Here is a 23617-nt window from a genome sequence, read left to right as displayed (position 1 = left end):
TGTCGAAACAACCAACGTATGTTCCTCTCTGACAAACAAAACAAGAGTTTTGGAACAGTTTACATTATTATGTTTTAGTGCTAATGCGTCCCTTCGAACTGCATACAGATTCTCGTGATTCACGTGCATATTTTATTCACAAATTTCAATAACAAATGAATTTTTTCAACTCAGATATTCAGCTAACCATAGTTAAGGAAAAAGTATGGTCGTTACGGCCGAACTTTGTTCTTTGTTAACCATTTTATGTACCTGACCGAGCAAAATGCTTCACGCTTTTCGTCACGACAAACTTACTGATCAGTGGTAACGTCCCATTTCTATTCTATTTTCTTTCACCAGAATTACTGTTACTGACCTATTTCCACGCAACTGAACCCACAACTTCCATCACAGAGGCACTTTTCCTTATCTGAACCGCACCCACTTTCAGGAATGCACTGCTCTGTACATTTAGTTCGTGGGGCTCGAATGGTCCTTTTACAAGTATGGTTACCTAAACGCATGTTTTTACAAATGGTCCAGTTATTTGCTAAGAGTGATCTATTTTAAGTGTACACGTAGGAAAAAATAATACAACATAAAAGAAGGATGTTACATAAATAACATTAATAAAGGCGCACATAATAACAATAGCTGTTACTATTGTTATTATGTGCGTCTTTGTCATTTTTGTTCCCGATGGTTTGATATTTGCTTCCTGGTTTCCTATCAGTCTTACCTTAATATCAAGCAGAAAAACTAATGAGAGTCATTCTCCCTATCTCACTATCATCCATGGAAGGTTTGCCTTTGTACTCAAGACATACCATTTGACATTCTGAGCTAAAGAGCAGTTTTATGGTTATGGTGAAGAAAATGATCATAGAACACAAGGCAGTGATCTTTAAACTTTTTCATTTGCAATCTATGTAAATCTTTCTGATACATAAACATGCCTTAAGTTCTTTTTCGCTTTATTATTCCCATTTTGGTATTTTGCACCAAAAGAAAGAGCGTCTGAGATGTTATGGTTTCATTCTAATTAAAGATTTATTTATCCGTGTGCACCACGACCACGTTAAACTGATATTTTATGACCCCCTTGACAGCGGAGATTAGATTTCTAGTGGACCCTACCTTCACACTGAAACGGAAATCGAGTCCACAATCCGCTGATGCAAATCCGCACAGGATTTCCACCTGGCTTCGTTGTAAACCCGTCTCTGCAGGCCAAAGTAATTCTCTCGCCAGTCCTGTATGTTCGGTTGTAATTTACGGGATTTGTGATGTATGTAGAAAATGGAATTTTTGGTAAAGTGCACATTTTTACTGAAAAAAAAGATGATTACAGATAAGCTAAAGCAAGACACCAACAGATTGAAAAAATTGAGCTGGGTCGAAGAATCGATCGGTAATAAGGAGAAACATGACCAAACAAAGACATCTATTTGTCTTATATTATTAAGAAGCAAAATGTTGAGGATGGCGACGTCACCAATGCGTTTGTTGAGCAATTATTGGATGAGGTTGAGCATGACGTCATGAATTATCAAAGCAGAAGGTTGAGGCAGATACCACAGACACGAGCTTTGGCAATTCATGCTATCATGCAAAAAGCGAACTCAACAATTGTTCTATTATACATTTTTTTATACCATCTGCATAACAAGGCACCTCTCTGAGTGTGCAAAAGTTTGAGAACACTACGCTGACGAAGAACTTGGAAGCTAAGCAGACTTTGAACTCGACATGATAACCCAATATCTGCAGCAGATATTGGGTTATCATGTCAACTTCACACGCTATTGCATGCTCTCGACCAATCAGAGCTTTCAAAGAAGTCTAATGCATAATTATTCAGCTCGTCGTATAATATACAGTATTCGATTGCTATGTTTCTATTTGGTTTCAAGACAAAGCGTCAATCGCACTATACTCACAGCAGTTAGGTCCCACGCCGTCCCACCTGCCATTTGCCCGGCAAGTTCTCTTTGCTGCCCCAGACAATGTGTAACCCTCGTTACAAATGTAAGTAACAATGGAACTTAAATTAGTGGCTGTGTACTGAGGTTCAGCGTTGGACACTCGTGGTGGCCTTCCGCACGATAAATCTGTTCGGAAGCAAACAACAATTAACAAATGGTAAACACCACAGCGTACACTATTGAGTTATGGATGCACGCGGGAGGTTGCTAAGCACGAAAGAAGCGTAAGAGTCGCTCGAGGCGATAGCCGAGAGCGACTGTAGCTTCTTGAGTGCTTAGCAAACCTCCCAAGTGCATCCATAACTCAATAGTGTACGGTGTGGTGTTTACCATTTGTTTTATAACATAACATTGAAACATTGTAGCTAAAGAGTTCCCTTTTATTTAACAAATCTTACGTGACCAGAAAAAACAAGCGCGCGCGGAAAAATAGTCTTTGCATTTTCTCACGTCAGCAGCGTACACCCATGGGCAAATGGGGGACGTTAAATTGACCAATCAGAGCGCGCGCTTTACTTTGGTTATGTTATAAAGATAAATAGTGAAGTGACTCAAAACATTTGAGGTTTCTTGTAACAATTGGAATTTGATTTTAAGAGGGTAGTTTGGATAGTCCATTCGTTCCAGCCCTTGTTGATTAATTTTGTCTCTCAGTTGCTTGGTTTCCGAGGGTAATCAGTAATAGGTACTTCTCACGTTAAGGGTGATATATGGATAAAACGTTCAGGAGTGTATACAAGTCGCTGATGCCGGATAGTAGCTCAATGAACATCACTTTCTTGTGGTATGATCCTACGAAAGGCAAAACTTTACCAAATTCCATACAAAGCTACGTCTTTCTCCACTGCACAACCTTTAAGATTTTGCGCGAATCAAATCAAGGTTCTCGGTGCAGAACTTCAACGCGCTCACGTTAAAGTTTGTAACTCTGCTTTGTTTAGACTAAATACTAAAGAAGCCAAACACTCGTTAATAATAACATGTCCAACGCGTGGAAAGATCTCCATATAACCCCATACATTAATTATGCATTCCATTTTATAAAGACTTAATATAAAGGTTTCTTTGCAACACTCTAGGCATAATTAATGTATGGGGTTATATGGAAATCTTGCCCTACGCGTTCTTGGATTCAATTTCAAGAGAAAATGAAAAGGAAACGAAGCGAAGTGAAGTTAAGCGAATTGAAGCAAGGTCAATCGAATTGAAGCGATCACAACATTTCGTAAACAGATACAGGCAAGAGTACCATGTAACCCCATACATTAATTATGCATTCAGACTGGTAGACTTTGTTTTTAAAGTTTTGTCGTGAAAGACAAAGAAGTGGAATGCATAATTAATGTATGGGGTTATATGGTACCCTTTCCAATGAGGACACTTACAAACCATAAATCGTCATGTTGAAAACGATGTGAAAGTAAACGGCGAAGACATTTGAACGGTTTGAACGAAGGATCCGAGTAAATGAGATCAACGGTAAAAAAAGTGTGCGAGGGATTTGAACAGACAAAAATTATGCAGAAAAAAGTAACAGAATATGATGAAAGTCTTGCATGTAGAACAAAAGGACTAAACAAAGATGTGACAAAAGGAAAAAATTGCGAATTATTTATACAAGGCGCTTTTTTGGCGGCAACAACACTTTTACATCAAAGCGATGGTCCTTTCAGGTAAACTGCAATTTTATCAATTGCAGAAAAGAAACCTCAAAATTTTGAGTGGTACAACCAACTGAGCAATGAGGCCACACGTTTAGAGTGAGGTACTTCTTAGAGAGAAGTTTTTCTTTCCCGTAAAGGAACCTGATACCATTTATAATAACATAAATTTCTTGAGTTTGACTAATGGTCGTGGGTCGTGGGTACAAGTCGTGGGTCGTGGGTGTGGGTAAAAGTCGTGGGTGTGGGTAATACAGATTAATTAATGGTTAAGAGCTCATATAATAGCACCACTACTAATAATAAATTACTGTTATTTTTGTAGGGGAAAAGGGTTTTTTCGTGATCGCGAGGGACCCTTTGGCTGGTTTTTTCTCTCGTTAAACGTGATTTGGTTATATTGCCGTGAACGTTGAATCGCCTTTTCTTCATGGAAATTGCGAAATGACTAGCTTTTTTCACGAAACGTGACTTGAACTGTTGTTATTCTTCTTCTCTAAAAATTTATCCTGTAAGCGTTTCAAAACAAGACGTGAAACATGATTGTCATTAGCTACCGTGAAGTAATGCAATACTTCTCGACGAACAATGAAACGTATGTTTCTCGAGTACGTCACATTTTCGGCAACTCTGCCGAGTCTGGTCTTTGTCAGATAAGAAATGAATCGTTTAAAAATTGAAACTATTAGAACTTCTTTATTTATTAATTTAGTTATTTCAATAATTCTTCATATCTAGTTTATTTTATGATTTAGAAAACGACCTGGCTAGTTAAATGGACGAAGAAAGATTGTACATGGTTCTTTGTTTAATGTCACCGATGCCAGTTGTCGTGACCAATTTAAATAAATAAATAAAATAAATAAATAAATAATGATTTAACAATGGACATCCACTGGGTGGCTATTCTTGTCCACTGTTCCAGATCGAATTGGAATTTGGAAATTTAATCGCAAGCCAATTTAACATTGGCTTGCGATTTCCGGTTGTCGATTATATACCGCACACTGGATACCAGAGGTTTTATGTTTTCGAGCCTTAGAAAAACCTTGGAGCCAACATATCCAGACCTGCAACTAACGTTGCAACGTTGCTATCTATATATCGGCTTATCTTGCAACAGTTCGCTGTTTCACTTCATTGTTTTTTTTTAGTTGCTGGGTAGATGGTATGCGATACAGAGATGACAATTGATGAAGCATTCGGTTCTTTGTCTGAATGTCATTGATCAACACAAGCTTTACTTTCCCTAACTAGCAGAGGGATATACTGTTACTTTTACTTTTGAAACTTCATTTATTTTTAACCGGCACTGAGAGCACAATTTAATTTTAATTAAAAAAAAAACACGGCCAATAGCCGTGTTTCTGATCCTCGTTTTATATCAAAGCTTCTTTCATGTTCTGAAATTGAAAACGTTGCTCTTTTAAGATTAACACTTCTCTCTTTTCAATGTAAGATTATTTTTTGTGTGTTGATCAAGCGTTTGACCTGAACAAAACTCCTCAAACTCTTTGGAATGACCCTCATTTTAATTAGAGATTACATCATCCTGCATATAATGGCTTTGTCTTTAGTTTAACTTTTCTTTTTGGGTGAAAAGAATTAATTCTGTTGGATGAAATCAATGAAATATTAGGCTCACTAAACCAAGCTGATACAATGATAAGGGTTGTACGATCTTCAAGCCATTTACTGCAAAGATAAGGGTTGTATAATATTTATGTATTATTATAACTAATATTTTAAATGATTATTGTTATTATTTTGTATTAATCACACCCACGACTTTTACCCACACCCACTCCCGCGACCCACGACTTGTACCCACGACCCACGACCCACGACCATTAGTCAAACTCAAATTTCTTTTGACCTGTGGATTAAAATTGAAAAAAAGAAAAAAAAACACGATCTTCGCAGGTGAGCTGCAACTTTAGAAACCGCAGAAAAGAAGCCTAAAATATATATATATATATATATGTGTTAACTAGTTTTAATCTTTTTTTTGTCTTTCCTTCTAATTGTTATCAAATAGTGCACTTACCTTTTCTTACACAGCTATACCCACAGTCGCCATCGCAAAGGCATTTCTTTTCAGGGTCACCGCAGCCAGTTAAAGGAAAACATCTTTTTTTACACATTTGATTGGGCTGTCGATTAGTGCGGGTGCACTTCAACTCGCCTAATATATAATTAGATTAATAATTAGTGTTGTTGTCATATGACCCGTCCGGCCCAACTCTTTCAAGGCCGAACGGGTTGACATGAGCTGGTTCGGAAAAAGCCGTCCGCCCCTGGAGGCAGTTTGGAAAATATGAAATGCTGGAATTCGGAACCGGAACCAGAATACTCGGAAGACCCGGAATTTCCGGAATGACCGAAAAATAATAAATTTTAAAAAAAAATTAAAGTAAATTAATAAATAAATGAGAATATCGATGATTAAGAATTGATGATAAATTCACAACTTAATTAAATAATTTAATACGAAATTTTTCTCTGAGGGTCCCCCCCCCCCCCAAAAAAAAAACACTTTACCGATGCTGTTCATGGAGATGCATATGCACGTATTAGAAGTAAAAACAAGTCTGCGTCAGGCCAGTAGCCCATACAGCCTAAGCGACGAAATATTTCTACTCTCCCTTCCCCCTGGATGGGATGCTAATCCATCACATGGTTTCTCCCCGTTTTAAATTCGCCTCCACCCATTTACACACCTGTAGGATGTCTAGGGCGCCATGACCATTAGGCCGCCACGCTTTTCCAGCCGGAATCATATTGCAGAAGATTAAACAAATGCAATATTTCCAATAAGTTTAATAGCTCAATTGTAAAAAGCTCCGAACTATTAGAAATTAATACTCTACCTTAAATAATTATTAACCACATATTGGTGACTTTCACCCACGTGACACACACTTGACAACGGTTGCTAACCGCCATCTTTGTGCCCCTTCAAAGGTTAACAATGATAGTAGATGGAGAAGAAGTGTGAGATATGGTGCATTGTATAGTCGTTGGTTGCGGTTCTAAAAGCGGAAAACATCAAAGAAAATTTCATTGTATACCGAAGATTGTTTCAAATCAAGGAGAAGAACACGAAGAGCTAACCAGAGAGCGAAGAACTCGTTGGATTTCTGCAGTTAGTCGAGGCGATACTAAGGAAAAGAGAGTGCTCGAGAGCGAACGCGTTTGCAGTCTACACTTTGTTTCAGGCAAAGCCGCTGCTGTTTGGGACAAATACAATGTTGACTGGGTGCCAACTGTAAACCTAGGCAAGCCGAAAGATTTACAGAGAAGCAAGGAGAAAGATCTACAAAGAGAAGCAGTGGAATGTAGGGCCGAACGAGCAAAAGATCGAAGGAAACGTTCTTTGGAGCGCCAAGAAATGGAAGCGGCTAAGAAAAGAAAGGAGCTAGATAAAAGCGGATCAATTGTTCAGAAAATTGATTTTTGTATTGACGATTCATCTACTGGTAAGTTACTTTGCTCTGAGCCTTCTTGCAGTAAAGATTTTTATGATGGCGAATGTGAGACGGTCGGGGAGACAACCTTACATATGGTCGAAAACTCAACGTCCACAGAGGACTTTGAAATAGTTTGCGAAGGCTCATCAAATACCGACACACAGATTAATGAATTCAACTACATGTTTACAAGCTCTGTTTATCGAGCTCCAGACGAAGGATTTTTTGATTCTTCGGATAAAATCCGTTTTTATAATGGATTACCCTCCTATGAAGTACTTATGGTAGGGTTTGAACATGTAGCTCCCCACGTTGCACGAAAACATGGCTCTACAATCTTAAGTAGCTTCCAAGAATTTGTTATGGTTTTAATGAAGCTTCGTTTAGATATGCCATTCCAAGATTTAGCATACCGCTTTGTTGTGTCCCTTTCAAGTGTTTCAAGGATATTTACTTCCTGGATAGTTGCCATGGACTCCAGACTTTCTTGTTTTATTTATTGGCCTAATAGAGACCAGTTATGGAAAACCATGCCAACGTGTTTTCAGTACACATTCGGACAAAAAGTGACTGTGATAATAGACTGCTTTGAAGTTTTTATTGAAAAGCCATCGAATCTACTGGCTCGAGCTCAAACATTCAGCTCATACAAGCACCACAATACCATCAAGGTACTCATAGGTATAACACCCCAAGGAACAATATCATTTGTTTCTCAAGCTTGGGGTGGACGAACATCAGATAAGTTCATTGCAGAGAACTGTGGTATTTTAGACAAGCTAGTTCCTGGAGACACAGTAATAGCACAGAGAGGTTTCACGATTTCTGAAAGCGTGGGATTAAAAAGTGGGAAGCTTGTCATTCCTGCTTTTACAAAAGGAAAGGCCCAACTAGATCCAGTTGATGTAGAAAGATCAAGAGGAATAGCTAGTGTCAGGATTCACGTTGAGAGAGTGATAGGGTTGCTGCGACGAAAGTATACCATATTGGAAGGTACACTACCTACAAAATTTTTAAGTAGCACACAGAGCCAGGAACCTCTAATTGACTGTATATTAAGAGTTTGTTCAGCCCTTGTCAATTGTTGCCCATGTATTGTACCATTAGATTGACTTGACAATGAAAGCAATGATTGGAGGACAAGATACTCATATATTCATTTTTTTAATACAAATCCTTGTTTGCTAATGTTATGATTAAATTACTGTCACATAAAAATAAATGTGTGTGTTTTAATGAATTGACTGAACAAATGTCTTAAACATGTATTTGTAATATATAAGATTTACTAATTGTTCCGAAACTAAAGGGGGAAGTGACAATAAGTACATTTATTGCAAAGAAGCTACGGCATATTTATGTTTTCACCTAATTAGTACAAGTACTGTACCTAGATATACATGTGGACATTACTATCAAAACTCTATATTGACTGAACATGTGTTTAACAATAATTTGTACACTTGTGTCAAATGCAACGTAGAATTACAATATGTGACAATTGTTTTCCTACTGTTCTGTATGGCAACCAAACATCAGAAAAAAATCACAAGACATTCTTGCCTTTGCAGTAAATGGCACAATGTTATAAATTAGCTATTGTTATTAGCTCTGTTACTAAATAAATGGAAACATGTTTATCCTGCCACTTTTGAAACAAGCTAACAAATGGGAGCGCATTCTTGGAACATCAAAAGTAACATGGCTGGGGTTTGTAGCAAAAGCTAGACATGTTGCAAAGGCAACAGAAAACACACCACAATCACTGCCATTATTTTGTTGCTGCACAGGTAAAGAATTAAGACTGATCAAATTCCCACCTAGTAGGTCATTTGTCTGTTCCTCAATCTCTTGGCAAATGGCATGATGAAATAAGCTATCATAGAGGTTAACTATGCCAGGGGTACATCCTATTGAGCTTACACAAACCCAGTGATCACTTCCAGTGTGTAAGATTTGAATAAATTCACCAGACTCTACATCGAAGTTTCTAACTCTACCCAAAATTGGGCGCTGAAAACCCCCAATTGATTGATTTTCTTGTTTTATGAGGACATGAGCATGCTGAATAATGTCCCCAGTAAGCCATCCAGTAGGATCTTTGATAATGTTATAGTCTGAGCTGTCTAACCTCTTAAGAGCACTGAATTTGTTGATAGAGCCAGTTGACACTTTCGTAATCTCAATATCACTGTCATCATCATCATTATCGTCTGATAAGTTTGAAGCAACAGGTGACTCAGGTAATGAAGAAGCAGAAGTGGTAGTAGTGGTTTTCTTTCCACTGCAATCAGGACACAACCAGGTTGTTTTGGAATTGTTAGGCAGTCTTTTCAATCCCAAGCACCACAAATGAAAAAAATGCCCATTTTTACAGGTAGTGTTGTGGCACTCAACCAGCCTATCTATAGTGGATGCCTTGCCATTACAAACACAAATAGTATTATATTTCATTGCAGCTTGATGGATTGTAGATTGCACTTTTTGGTTTGAGGCTTTCTTTCCTTTCTGATACTGTGAAAGCTTACAGCAATGAGGACAGTACCATTTCTTAGGTATCGACACATTATCTAAAGCCAAACATGTTTTATGGAATTTTCCATAAGGACAATCAACATTACTGCAGGGTATTACTCCATCACTATGGCTCCCTCGACAAAAGCAAATCGCATTCTCATCAGGCACTCTGTCAGGCTGATCACACCTTCTAGTGTACCACCTTCCAAGCATCTCTGGAAGGATACAAATTCTCCAGAAAACTTCAAGCTTTGACAACACATTCTTTGAGTGTTCTGTGTCAGGGTTTATTCGGTCACAAACAATTTGAGAATTTCCTTGTGAATCTCTTGAAAAGACAACAAAGTCACAAAATTTTCTCTCAGGTAAGGTAAATAACTGCTGCTGTACTTGATAGTAATAATTATGGGTTCTTCTAAGCTTCAATTTTCCATTCACATCCTCAAGACAGGATGTTGATTTGTGACTATACTCCTCAAAGTTGCCATCCTTGATTGAAATAGGGCATTTCACTTCCCCACAACCCAACCCACAGCAATCACAAGAGACTAAAAAATCTGGTGTTGCATGAATGTAAGGATACTCCTTGTTTATAAACAGTCCACATCTCTTGAGTTCAAAGTTTATATGTTGCTGTTTCATGACCTGTTCATAAGCTCTAATGGCAGATTCCTCATACTTATAACCATATTTAACTGCTTTGATGTTAAGTTTGAACAAGTGAGGATAGCATACTGATTGTATGAGTGATTGTGAAGGCTGCGCAATATTAGTATGGTAAGCAGCACCACAGACAGAGGCTCCAATTCTACCAGCACGATGTCTGAAGAACCCTGAACCCTTTGCTTGGGTCTTGGTATCTTGTTTAACAATTTCAATTTCTTCCTCAGAAATGTTAATTTCGACCTCTAAACACTTGTTCAACAGCTCTGTATACTTAAGATCTAAATTACGTGGCTCGTAAAGATCAGTTACAACTGGTACATTGCGGCTCTTTGATACAAATTGATCAGCATATGGGTCAATTAAAGTTAACACTGCAGCTTTTGTTTCGCACTTATTGAGCCTTTCATAAAAATTTAAAACCTCTTGTGCTGAAACAATTGTGCTCGAAGTGATCTTTGGTTTAACAGTCTTGTTTTGATCGAAGCGTGTATCTTTGCCATCAAAAGAATCGATCTTACTGTCTAGTTCTTCTTTCAGCTTTTTAGCTGAAGTAAAATTGATTTCCTTTGCTCTAGCATAGGCCACTTTGTCGACGTACGTTGGAAGGAGCCACGTGCACTTAACTTGCGTACAAGCTAGCTTCCCATTAATTCGCGTCCAGCATTCTAGGTAAATAAGGACACTGGCGATGTGAGAGCACGATTCAGCCAAACCTGCCTTACATCCTAAACAATGCGCAGAAAAAACTCTTCCATTTGTCCCATGTATAATCCAAATAGTTACAAGAGAGTCATTCATTCGTTGTGAATGGCGAACCTTTGCAACAACAACATGCTTTTCCAAAACCAGGTAACCTTTGACTGAAGCAACAAACCCGGATACCACTTGATTGTAAGCTTCTAGACTCTTGTAATTTTTAAACTGTTCGGTCGTGTAATAACTTGTCTCTAAAACCAAGAAACTAAACAAGTCCGACTGTTCAACCGGAGGTAAATTCTCTGCATCGAGCTCTTCTTCGGGGATCGTGACCGGATCAATGCCTATTTTCGCTATCTTTTCGATATATCGTTGCTTTACATCATCCTTAAGAGACACAGCATACTTGGATAGAACTGGTACCGACATTTAAGATCATTTAGAAGCTATTTTTAACACACGAATAAAGAATTACTATAGAACTGGACTTGCTTAGCATATATTTCACACCTCAGAGGGGCACAATAATGGCGGTCACAAATTTGCATGATTTTCGTGACGTCACATGCAAGTCACCAATTGGGAGCTATCAAAGCAGCTACCATTAAGACCAGCCGTCCACAATTAAAATTGAGAGATCCTTAGTTACTAGAAACCTTTTCGCGTCTATAAAAAATACCTTGAATATATACCTTTGAATATAAACCTTGTTTAGAAGAATCCATCAGTACAAGATCTATATTTAAAGGTATATATTCAAGGTATTTATAATAGACGCGAAAAGGTGTCGAGTAACTGACGATCTCTCAATTTTAACTGTAGACGGCTGGTCTTATTGGTAGCTGCTTTGATAGCTCCAGTGTGTGGTTAATAATTATTTAAGGTAGAGTATTAATTTGTAATAGTTCGGAGATTTTTAAACTAATTGGAAATATTGCATTTGTTTAACCTATTGCAATGGTTCCGGCTGGAAAAGCGTGCAGGCTTAATGGTCATGGTGCCCTGGCTAGACAGCCTATTGGTATGTAAATGGGTGGAGGCGAATTTAAAACGGGGAGTAACCATGTGATGGACTAGCAACCCATCTAGGGGGAAGGGAAAGTAGAAATATGTCGTCGCTTAGGCTGTATGGGCTACTGGCCTGACGCAGACTTTTTTTAATTCTAATACGTGCATTTCCATGAACAGTGCCGGTAAGTGGATTTTTTTTCAGGACCCTCAGAGAAAAATTTCGTTTTAAATTATTTAATTAAGTTATGAATTTACCATTAATTTTTAATCATCAATGTTATTATTTATTTATTTATTTATTTATTTACTTTTATCTTTTTTTTAATTTGTTATTTTTCGGTCATTCCGGGAATTCCGGGTATTCCAAGTATTCCGGTTCCGGTTCCGAACTCGGGCATTCAATATTTTCCAAACTACCACCCCTACAGCACTCGTTTGTTGTTGTCGCAAAAAACGAGTGGCAGCAATGAACAAAAATGAAATAAAGAAGTCATGTTTCTCGATTAATTTAAGTGTCTTGTTCTAACTCCAAAAAATAAAGGAAGGTTTTGATTGTAGAATCTTTTTCGTGGTTTTTCCGCGCGTGCCAGACTATCGCGTCCTGTTCAAGTTAAAACAAACTTTTCGACTTTTTAAAAACTTTATCAGTGGTAATGTGATAAAATGCTTATTGACTGAGTTACGTCGTGTCGGACGGGAAAATACTTGGCACTCGTTCAAGATGCACGGACCTCGCTGTGCTCGGTCTGTACGTCCTGACCTCGAGCCAAATATTTTCCCCGTTCGGCCCGTTCACTAAGTCAATAAGAACATATCGATCGCATGGGGCTGAGTAAAATTCAGGATTAATTTCGCGCGTGTTTTCTGCAACTCCTGAAAACAAATGTGATATCAATCCTTAATTTTACGAGTAAACAAGCAATCACTTGTTTCTAATATAGAAGGCAAAATTTTCTCCTGTAAAGATGATCCACAATACACGCTGTTAGGTGCGACTGCACAATTTTATTTACATGACTCTTCGCGTGCAAGGTTTAATTTGTTTGCTTTGAAGAAGAAGAGTAGATTGCTCGCCGTGACTGCCTCTTCGGCTCATGGCAGGGAGACTTCCTGTTTGTGAAATACACATTGAAACTATGTTCAAGAATCACCCGTGAATCTACCGAAATTTCCTTTGGGTAACTGCACGGGATCACATCTTTATCATCCACAAATGCTCATCTAATCGATAAAAATCAGTATACCGTTTCAATTTAAGTACCGTGTTGCGTTGAATTGCAATAAAAGCTTATCGCTGATCTGCGTATTATAACGGAGAGGATTTGAGAGATTCTTGAGTCTATAACTCGCTTCTGAACTAACGCAAAACGTGTATAATGAGGCTTAGAAAGAAGTGACTTTCATATGATATGTATATGCGCCATCGAAAATCAATTTTTACGACGTCCGCGTTTAAGACAGAACGTTGTCTCAAAATTCACTCGCAACGGACGCTAAAGTAAACTCACCTTTAACTTGACGTGTGAAAAGAATAGTCCATAGCAGGCATGAAATACACAGAATTCTCATTTTTACAAAAGAGACATTGACCAGTTTCGTCAACGGCCTTGCCAAAAGACCGAGTGGTGACTTGTTCTTGGCAATGAACTAAAAATGTGAAACCGGACCGGAAATGGAGTATTGAGAACTATTATTACAGTGAATTGCTGGTTCTCGAGTTTCTCGGCCCACAATATTGTCACCCAGTCATCAATTTGCCGTCTTCTCCCTTGGGACACGTCACGCAATCTTTTGTATCTGTCACTTTTGTTACATTAACCGGCGATACAATTCCCTTTTTTCGAAAGGAAAAGAAGAATTAGGCATTAACGGCAAGAGAAAGAAGAGAAAAGCCGAGCAGGCTAGATTTACATCGAGCCTCCGTTCCACTGTGAGAAGAGTGCCATCGAAAGCCGGGGTGGAGGTAAGGCGGGTTCGAGCTTTGATTCACAAAACGCGACAATTTTTATATGCACTGGAGCCTAAATAATCAAAGAATTATTTCAAGGCAAGTAAATGTTAGATACTCCATACTAAGTAGTTACATGTGATTCAATCGTTGTAAATATTTTGGATCTTGTGGTATTTTTTGCTGCATTCTATGATGAAAAGGTGTACGAACTGCCTTGACCCCACTCGGGCTCCTTACCCTTTCAGCGACTGGTCATCAGTCCTGGAAGTTTAAAAATGTGTTCTCTGTGACAACAGGCGGTAAAATGCCGTCGCTCTTCGCTTAGAAAAGGGAAACTTCCAACTGATACCACTCAAATTGTGTGGGTTCGAAGTGTTGAGACAGAAATGGAGCATGCTCGAGGTAGAGAGGTTCTCCACCTAATTTGGGCAAATTTGCCACGGAGACAAGAGAGAGGATATTTTACAGTAAAATTTTCAGATTAAAGGAGAGTGATAGGAACATCTTGAAGGAAAAGTCTAGAGAGCTCATGGGCTCTGAGAAAGATTACATATTTGATGGTGGGATAATTCTCCACAAAAAAGGCGAATTATCAATCATTTTAAGACTAAATGAACCGACCAGACTCTTGCAGGAAAGAAGAGAAAACATTTTAATAATGATTAAGCTCAAAGAAGTACAGTTAACATACTCGAATGAATGGCTCACTATACTCAAGCCACTTACTGCATTTCTTCGGCTGCACTACTTAGGTCGTATCATGTTCACTAAGGAGTCCCAAGGATATTTGGCAGTGCAGATTATGGTACTGAATACACCCATAATGACTGCTAGGTGATCATAAATGATCTTAAATTTTACAGATCAGTTATGAAATATTTTATTTTTTGCACAAGAATACTGAACGAAGCCCACAAAATTTAACGCCCTCATTCAGAAACCCTTTACTGAGCTTCTCTCGTAATAAGCTTTTGAAGCCCGTTTCATTAGGATGTAATAACCGCTGCAGATAGGACTTGTCTTGTTCGAACAGATTCGCAATTGTCAAACTTTAACATCAAGTGTCTTGGTTTTTAGCGAAGAAACAGCTTCTAGATACCGCGAAAAGCTATTTAAGACTGAAAATCCTCTAAAAACGATTGAATAAAACAGGTTTTAGTGCTTTTGGTACAAGCTGAAGGTCTAAAAGTTAGATGTTATTGTCTGTTCTGAACAGTTAAGCTGCTTCCACACTTCCAAGTTCGTACTGAAGACTTAACCGAGAGGTCTTGACTTCATCGCCAAGTCCTCGTCATCGCTGAATCCCTGGTGTTGTTTCTTTTTACCGTAGTATACCGTCCAACCATCTTTATCCTCGCCAGATCCTGAGGTATCTGGAGAAGTTTCCCAGCCATAACCCGAGCCGGAAAATCCCAAATCATTGCCTGCAAGGGGTACAAAAAAAATTAACGATGATTCCCGCCAAAATATAAACTATAACCTCTTGTACTCGCATATTTCAAGAAATCGATTACAGAACACCAATCTAAGCCATGAAAAGGGTCAGAGAAATCAAAATTCCGAGCAACTTTTTCGGCTGGTTATGTCAGCTGGCACAGACAAGACAGGCAGCGCTTGATAACGTAATAAACACAGTTTGTATATCTCAGTCGACCACGAGGGTCTTGATTGCAAACAGAACACAACATGTAGTCTCCCTCAGAGAGGGCCTGAGTACAAGTGATCGGAAAACAGTTATATCAGTCAGTCCGTTTCGATTAGACCAACTCTCGCAGTCGGTCAGACAGTCAATCAGCAAGCCACTTGAGAAGACAGTTGATTCGTAATCAATCTGTCAGCTTCTCAGTCAGAAAGGTCAGTAAGTCAGTCATTAAGTCAGCAAGTCAGTCCAAAACCTAAGTAACCAACAGCAAGATACGCTCTAAATTGAGTTCTTAAATCGATTATCAAACAAGTGAGACTTGGCAAACCTTGTGTTGCTCCGCATCTGGCTACTCTACAGAATCTCTGTTGCATTCTCTCTGCTCTGTTACACGGCACTCCACCATTCCTCGGTTCAGGTGAATCACATTTCCTTTCACGTGATCGCAATCCAATTCCACATGTTAAACTACACGCTGACCAAGGACCCCATTTACCCCAGCCTCCGTCGACAGCTTTGAGATAAAACAGCATACTGAATTAGGAAAGATATCATAATTTCACACCTTTTTATGAAGCGCGACGAAACCTTGATTCTTCGTCAAAGTAGGGTTTTATTACATTTGAAAAGAGAAATCTTCACAATACGGAGACTTTTAAAGGGTTGGGCCTTCTCCAACAGGGCTTAACTACATCGGTCGGAAGTGCGATAAAAAAAAAAAAAAAAAAAAAAAGGAAGAAAAGAAAATATAAAAGAAAGACAACGAAAAAATAACACGAGGAGTTCAGTTTGACTAAATATGTATATATTATTTAATGAATCTTCTCATATGGCCATGATCAGTATCTCAACACGGCTTCTCGCTCCATAAGGAACCTGTATATATTTATATGTACTACCTTAAAAACGAAAATGATAGAAGGCTTGTCAGGCATACTACTTCTATCTTATTATTGTTCACGTTGACCATAACTACCCAGCAGAGTAAATTTATGGCAAGTCGCCCTTCTTGTCTTAAGGTTTGCCAGCAACTACGTCACGGCAGTAGTAATCACAATACACCTTAGTCCTTTTTCCCTTAGTTAGTAGAGAAGTCAATAACATTGGAAATAAAATTTCACATGTGATCAATCTTGACTTACCAGGCTTAATGCACTTTTGTAATCTGCAATGTTCCTGTTCAGTTCTTTCACTCTCGTTGCACGGAGCGCCACCGTTACTAGGTACTGGCGAGTCGCAAAACCGTTCACGTAAGCGCTTTCCAAGTCCACAGGTCACACTGCATGTCGACCAGGGACCCCACGCGCTCCACGACCCATCAACTGGAGAAAAAAAAAAACCTTAGAAGCTCAAAGATCATGACATTACTGACAGGAGAATGATCTAAGAAGACAGAAAATGCACCTCAACTAAAAATAACTAGTGGACAAATTAGCTGGTCAATTGCCTTTTAAAGCACCAGATTAAGACAATAAACGTAGAATTCATCTTGAAAGGAGTTACATACCACCCGGTCAAGATTTGTGCATCGATCGTGAAAAGTTTGTAAGTTCCACAATTTCGTAATTTACAATACTTGTTGATCCCCTTTGTCCTTAAATCGTCATTGTTTCTTCTTAGTTAAAATCACTCACTGACTTAATTGGAAAGACAAGTTCAAATTTGGTAACTAACCTGGGGCAGAGCATCCGTATAATTCCAGTCGCAGACAGGCAACATTTGTCAGAGACGCATTGCCATTCAAAGAATGAGTACTCTTGGGAAAAATACGGATCGAACGGGTTCTAATTTGAGGTTGGAGCGTAATCTTATGTAGGGAGGATATTCCTCCATTTCCATCAAGTGCCTGTGTGTTGAACGGTAAGATTAAAAATTAACAATTTTCTCAATGTATAAAATCTACCAAATTATCATGATTGCTTAAAAAAAAATGTAACACAATTTATTAGTTGTTACTGGTGTTAATCTCTCAGTCCACCCCGCTCCTTTTCTTAATTTTTTTAAAAGTGTAGTAACAAATAGGTTTCGGGGCAGAATAATCTTGTTTTTCATATTACAAACCGATTCTTCCCGCCCTTTCTATGGTTTCCCCGAGCGTAGTTACTCAGGTTGGGGGGCGGGGGAGGGAGGGGGTAAGGGGTTTTAAAACGTTATGGTAACTTATGAATAGTAAAGTTTTGGTACAGGAGACGTTCTACGTGCCTCTTCTTACATAATACATTGTGCGTGCAATTCATTGTATGAGCAGAATGCCGATATTCGGATGTGGGTGGAATGATACACAGGGTTCGTTTGTTTATTTGTTACTAACCGTCGTTCCGTCATTTTTCCTGTAGACGATCCATTTTCCATCCTTAAAGTGGTGAATTTCGTACTTCCCTGCCCATATTAATTCCTTTCTGCTTCCTTGTGTCTTAATCGAAGTAAGAAACTTTTCCTTGCCCAGCAGTATTTCTACGTAAGGCAGATTGTCGGTAGTAGCCGAGCACCAAGCCCCTTGCGCATTGTCCAGTCGTGCAAGGGAAGGGACATGGTTTAGACTTAAATGCGAGGATGCTGTGATGCTGCTGTCCGGAATTGCCTTATTTTGCATTCCCAGAACGGCATTGCACTCACCTTTCAAAGGAAAGAGCCAAATTAGCATTTAACACACCACGCAAGGTATACGGCCTTTGTTTGCAACTAAGCTCAGATGTTCGAGACGAAACAATATCGATGTACATATGCGTGGTATATTGTACAGAAGTCGCAGCATACACTGACAGGGATCTCAGAAATCTGACAACGGCACTTGCCAAGTTCAACAAAAAATTCAAATTTGTAGGGAAAAATTCCCTTGAATCTAACGTTTCTTTCCCTTTTGATCTGAATTGTCGAGGGAGTTACAAGCCGATCACACAAAAGAAAAATAATTACAAAAAAAAAGAAAAATTCCATAATTCGTCCTTTCATTTCAGTCTCACAGGGGTTCTGTCCAAACATAAACCATGTGAAACCAAATTAAATAACAGTTATCAGACAACGTTCAGGGGGTAATAAGTAATATAAAATTCCTTACGTGTTGCTAAACAAAACAAATAATTCAAGTATCAGTCAGTTTCAACACTTGACCTTTAATGCAGAGAGCTATCTCACAGATTGTACTGTATAGAAATTGCAACTAGAAATTGCAGCATGGCCGGGGACATAAGTGGACTAAATTTGATTGGTGCGGATACATGGTTTAGCCTTAACTTTCTAAGTTTATTTGGCTTCCCTCGCTTTAAAACTTCCTATTTTACGATTTGAAATATTAGGATATTAACAGCTTTCGTTACTATTTTAACACAGACATCCTTTATACATTAGCGTCTCTTGTTTCCTATGCAGCTTACACGAAAAAAGGGAAATATAAAAGAGCAGTTTAAAATTTGATGATTTCATTTCGCATTTTTATAAAATAATAAATCCCAGGACTATCACTGAAAAAAATCCTACTAAAATACTCTGACAAAGAGCGTTGCATGGGGAGGAATATAAATACCACAACAAGCTATGATGTATACCACCAACACAGAAACGTCGCACGACAGCTTACGTGTGGCTAGCAGCAGCCCCATCAATACAATGAAACCCTCAGTGGTCATAGCAACTTTTATCAAAATACAACAGTTTTACGGTTAACAAGATGTTTTAAGGCTATCCTTGTGGGCTGACGAACCTTCGTCCGGGAAGGTTTCTCATTCAAAGGGGCAAAACCAATCATAAAACAATCTTTCGTTCGAAGTAAACAGTGGAATGCGATTCGACCAGAAATGAAACTTGGCTTACCTTCAACGCCGCGAAAGATCGATATAAACCATATGACACACGCGGTAAGTACGATCCTCATTTTATCGGGGTTACTCGCAAAATGGATGGCCACACCACTGAAGAAGGTTTGAAGCAACTACAAACAGATCATAAATGTGAAAGTGATCTTCAACAAGAGACCTGAAACGGTTGTTTTGCTCGCTCAGTATGAGGTTACTCTCGACGCGATCAGTCACGTATCAGCTGACATATTCGGCCAAAAAGTTCCTTGTGGGTTATGCAAGTCCTAGCTTGCTCAGTGGAGCTATTTTTACATTGTGCTTTTATAATCAGCTCTTCGCGCTGTGCGCTTGATTCATGATTGTCGTAGTATTCTGAATAGAAAGTCTTGTCTGTAATACTTTATTTTGCCAACACTTCTTAGCATGAAGGCAAAATTCGAGGCTCGTATTTAGTTTGCTCACGGTCGGCATTCCATAAATAACCATCTAATAACTGATGCGGCAAAAAAATTAATGACGCAAACGGCTTAACTCTATTACGGGATATTTGAACATAAGCTGGGAGGAGATGGAGAAATGATGATAAGCTCGCTGATTCTATTATCCTTGAACGACAAAAATAGTCCAGGCAAGGTAAAAACTTGACCGTCATAGCTCTTCCGTGGAAACCTGCTAACGTTAACTTTGAACTGAGTTGCTTCCCGATGGCTTGTGTCGCGTCACGTCACGTAAAATAAGTTCTAAAACTGATGAAAGTATACTCTCCCAGGGCTGAGGTACAGAGGAATTGACACCCATGACGTCTGTAAGCTCAAAACTGACAAGGAAATAGGATGGTCATGAATGGAGAAGATTAAAAACATTGCAAATGACGAACCTTGAAATACTAATTAGACTAGGTGTTTCTTTCGTTTATTTTTGTTTTCAAAGAGAGCAAATTGTGAACCATTCTATAAACTTTGAGGAGGTATAGGGGTATCTACCTCTTGACACAAACCTAGTACTGAAAACAAACATTTTTTCCGTTTCCGCAGTTCTGTTAAGTGCAGTAATGGTGGATTAAACTTGAGAAAGACGATTATAAATGGGACTCTGCTTTCTTGACGTGTTTATAATTCCTGAACGCTACGATAGCCATTAGCCAAATGTATTTAGTTTCTTTGGGTAGAAAGATTGAATGTTAATGGAATCATAGGTTTATTACGACAAGACAAGGGGTCAAAATTAGACAAGAGACCTCCAGCATTTGTCATCTTTGCATAATCAAAATATGGGCCGGTTGTATTCCGTGAAAAATGGGTAAAGTTTGAACGGTGAGGGATCGTAATGAAATGTGTTAATTAAGGTGCTTCGTTCAATGTTTGACTCATTAAATCTTAAGGGGGAATTCCCCCCAGAAAAGTGACAACAGTTGATAATAAGACTCTTCGAGCCTAAATGTGATAGGTTTATGGGTGGTTTTTAGTTACATATCTGGGATAATGCTGTATTTATCTAAAATGAGGTCGAATATTTTCAAACATAAACTTGCGTTATGTTTAATAAGGTAAAAAACTCTATAAAACAATAAATTCAATTCCCCGGTCATAAAACTTGATCATGTGCTACGGTGTAAACTGAATTTAGTGAAGCTGGGGTCAATGCGTAGTGTGCGCATTTCACGACTCCATTTCAGCTTTCAAACCTTGACTATTTTGGATGCAAGGTAAAGAGATGATTAGATGGCCGAAATACACTTATTACTTACAGATGACGGGCATTCATTTTATTTGATAGTAAATTAGATCACAAGCTGCTGCTTGGGATTAGGGTGTCATAATTCTCATAACCTACGTTATTTCTCATATCATCCAAGTTTGTATAAGCGAATTGAATTGGAACTGGAATTTCCACGTAGGAGTAAAATAACGTCTTTATCAGTATCTTAAACCTTTTAAATCAGAAGGCTTCCAGTAAAATAAATCGGTTCTGGAGAATGACAAAGTTTAGTGCTTTAAAATTTGCGTCACGGTCCTACGAGTTTAGTGACATTTCTTTGAATTTCATTTACGATGTAGAACCGTCAGTTCTCGTTTCAAGGCTGACTGGACATATTTCTTTCTTTTCATTAAATCCTCCAATAGCAACTTTAAGTCAAAAGAATCTTGACTAATTGCAATTAGTTCCCGAAACCACGGCATTTAATTCGAGTCATATTTTGATGACCAATCGGTCCGTCGGGTGGGAGCCGCTGACGAACAAACCATCGTATCAGTAACCGCCGTAAGACTCCTCTGGTTATGTAAATAAAAAAAAGAGACATCTCAAACAATAACACAAAACTCCTCTAGCTGCCTTTTGACCGATGCCTCCGTCTGTAAGAAACTTAACATCCCAAACACTAAGGTTAAGAAGAAAACCTTTTGCCTTAGCTTCCTACCTTACAATTTAACACTACAATTTTTACATCTAGTAAATTATCTTAATCTGTATTGTTATTCAATACTACAATTTTTACATCTAGTAAATGATTTTAATCAGTATTGTTAAACTCAAAGAATTATCGTAATTTAATTAAATTATGTTGAGTGAATAAAACGTTGTTGTTGTTGTTGTAAGAAATATGAGACTTCGTCACAAAGGTTGACGAGATTTCGAAAGAGTCACACAAAGGTTTGCGGGACTATCGATCTTTTAAAGGTACGACTGGCTATTTCGCAGTAGGCCATTATTTCTTTGGAAAGGATCCAGGGCTTAACAAATCTCTCGGAAATTACAGGTCCGATGAAAATTCAGTTTATTTAAGGTTATTACTCAACGCGAATAAACCTGTTAAAGCTCCGAGGTCACCCCAGCTCACGATTAGCTCGATGAAGGTTTCACTGATTGTTAGGATAGAAGAATAATTCCTTTAATTTTTCATAGCTTACTATATTTTTGTTTCATCATTACTGCTGATCCCATCTCGCGTTTCAGAGCAATTATTTCAATGAAAAGAGGAAATCATATACGCTTTCTCTGGTGGAGCGAAAATGAAAGTTTAGCAGGGTGGATCAATATTTTCAAATGCAATCGGTGTAACATTGGAGCTTTCGTTCATGTCGGATTCCTAACGCAAGCGTTATTTGCAAGTATTCCTACGCCCTATGAGAATCCACGAAACGAACAATTGTGACGAACGAACGAACGAACGAACTGCAACTACCGAACAAGGCGGGAAAGGTACGAGCCAACGGACAAACTGTCGACCAACCGAACTGAAACGATTAAAAGAAGAATGAAACGAACGAGCCAACGGACAAACTGTCAACCAGCCGAACTGGAATGAGTAAACGAGGTATGAAAGGAACGAACCAACGGAAAAACTGCCGAAAATCCGAACTGAAACGAGTAAACCGGAACTATGAAAGGAACGAGCCAACGGAAAAACTGTCGAAAAACCGAAGCGGTACGAATAAACGAAGTATTAAAGGAAAAAGGCGACGGAAAAACTGTCGAAAAACCGGACTGAAACGAATAAACCGAGTATGAAAGGAACGAGCCAACGGAAAAACTGTCGAAAAACCGAACTGGAAGGAGTACACGAAAATAAGGAAAGAACCAGCCAGCGGACAAATTGAAAAAAAAACCCATCGAGCGTTGCAACGAACCAAAGAACCGGCTGACAAAAAATTCAGGCTTGACGGGAATCGGACTCGTTCGTTCCTGTTCTTAATTGATACTAAAACCAATCTGATCAAGGTTAAATTAAATAATATTAATGATAAATTGACCTGCAGATGATCTACAGCTAAAGGTTTCTACAAATATATGAGCCAACTAATCAAGAAGAGTTAATGCTATTGTTTTTTTCTGAGGCTCTCCGGATGATTTCATCTCATTAAACGTAAGACCACAATTTCGCACTTTGCATACCTTTTATGATTGTGTAGCCCTCAATCGGCTTACCAACAGCCGTTAATTGATGTTTTTTTTCTCCAGACACCGTGGAATCAAACTTGGTTATTTGCGATGGTTTTCAATCAAATGTCCAACTTGCAGGTTGCTAATTCCCTTAGGCTCTGCTTATTTTATCACAGTTTTCTCTACAACTCTACAAAATTGCTGACTCCATGAGGCGCTAGTCAGCTGCCTAATCGCTTCGCTCGTATCGGGGAAACTCAACGAGATTCCAGGGCCGTAGCCAGACTTCAGAACAAGACGAGACAAGTTTCAGGTCTGGGCATGCCCCCAAAAGATATAGAAATTTAGAGGCTCAGAAAT

The 23617-nt window shown here is 38.7% G+C and overlaps 4 protein-coding genes across 6 annotated transcripts in view; 1 reads left to right on the top strand and 3 right to left on the bottom strand.

The window, feature by feature from the left end:
- LOC111332732 (sushi, von Willebrand factor type A, EGF and pentraxin domain-containing protein 1) overlaps positions 1–13652 on the bottom strand; it is a 67142-nt gene extending 53490 nt beyond the window's left edge. For 2 of the 3 annotated variants that reach the window (XM_088756695.1, XM_088756696.1), the window contains exons 1-5: positions 13497–13652; positions 5676–5813; positions 1923–2093; positions 1120–1311; positions 359–496 (exon numbers count right to left, since the gene is read on the bottom strand). In XM_088756695.1, coding sequence (XP_088612821.1) covers positions 359–496; positions 1120–1311; positions 1923–2093; positions 5676–5813; positions 13497–13557 — 700 coding nt within the window. In that variant the 5' untranslated portion in view covers positions 13558–13652. The remainder of the gene's footprint in view (positions 1–358; positions 497–1119; positions 1312–1922; positions 2094–5675; positions 5814–13496) is intronic. The other variant, XM_088756697.1, reaches the window with a different exon arrangement.
- LOC148733010 (uncharacterized) lies at positions 6592–8502 on the top strand. The gene has a single exon (XM_088758741.1). The coding sequence runs from the start codon at positions 6630–6632 to the stop codon at positions 8208–8210; it is 1581 nt and encodes a 526-aa protein (XP_088614867.1). The 5' UTR covers positions 6592–6629; the 3' UTR covers positions 8211–8502.
- On the bottom strand, positions 8337–11555 carry LOC148733009 (uncharacterized). Its single transcript, XM_088758740.1, has one exon. It carries the CDS (start codon positions 11404–11406, stop codon positions 8716–8718), a length of 2691 nt encoding a protein of 896 aa, XP_088614866.1. The 5' UTR covers positions 11407–11555; the 3' UTR covers positions 8337–8715.
- A 915-nt stretch (positions 13653–14567) lies between the features above and the next one.
- Positions 14568–19851, bottom strand: LOC111333100 (hemicentin-1). Its single transcript, XM_088756753.1, has 6 exons — positions 19392–19851; positions 17893–18197; positions 17256–17427; positions 16724–16903; positions 15910–16095; positions 14568–15363 (listed from the first exon to the last, which is right to left on the bottom strand). The coding sequence occupies exons 1-6, from the start codon at positions 19450–19452 to the stop codon at positions 15194–15196; spliced, it is 1074 nt and encodes a 357-aa protein (XP_088612879.1). The 5' UTR covers positions 19453–19851; the 3' UTR covers positions 14568–15193.
- Positions 19852–23617: the final 3766 nt, after the last annotated feature.

This window comes from Stylophora pistillata, chromosome 4 (assembly GCF_964205215.1).
Source record: "Stylophora pistillata chromosome 4, jaStyPist1.2, whole genome shotgun sequence".
Lineage (NCBI taxonomy): Eukaryota > Metazoa > Cnidaria > Anthozoa > Scleractinia > Pocilloporidae > Stylophora > Stylophora pistillata.
Note: the sequence above shows the minus strand (reverse complement) of the source record. Positions and strands in the feature narration are given on the sequence as shown.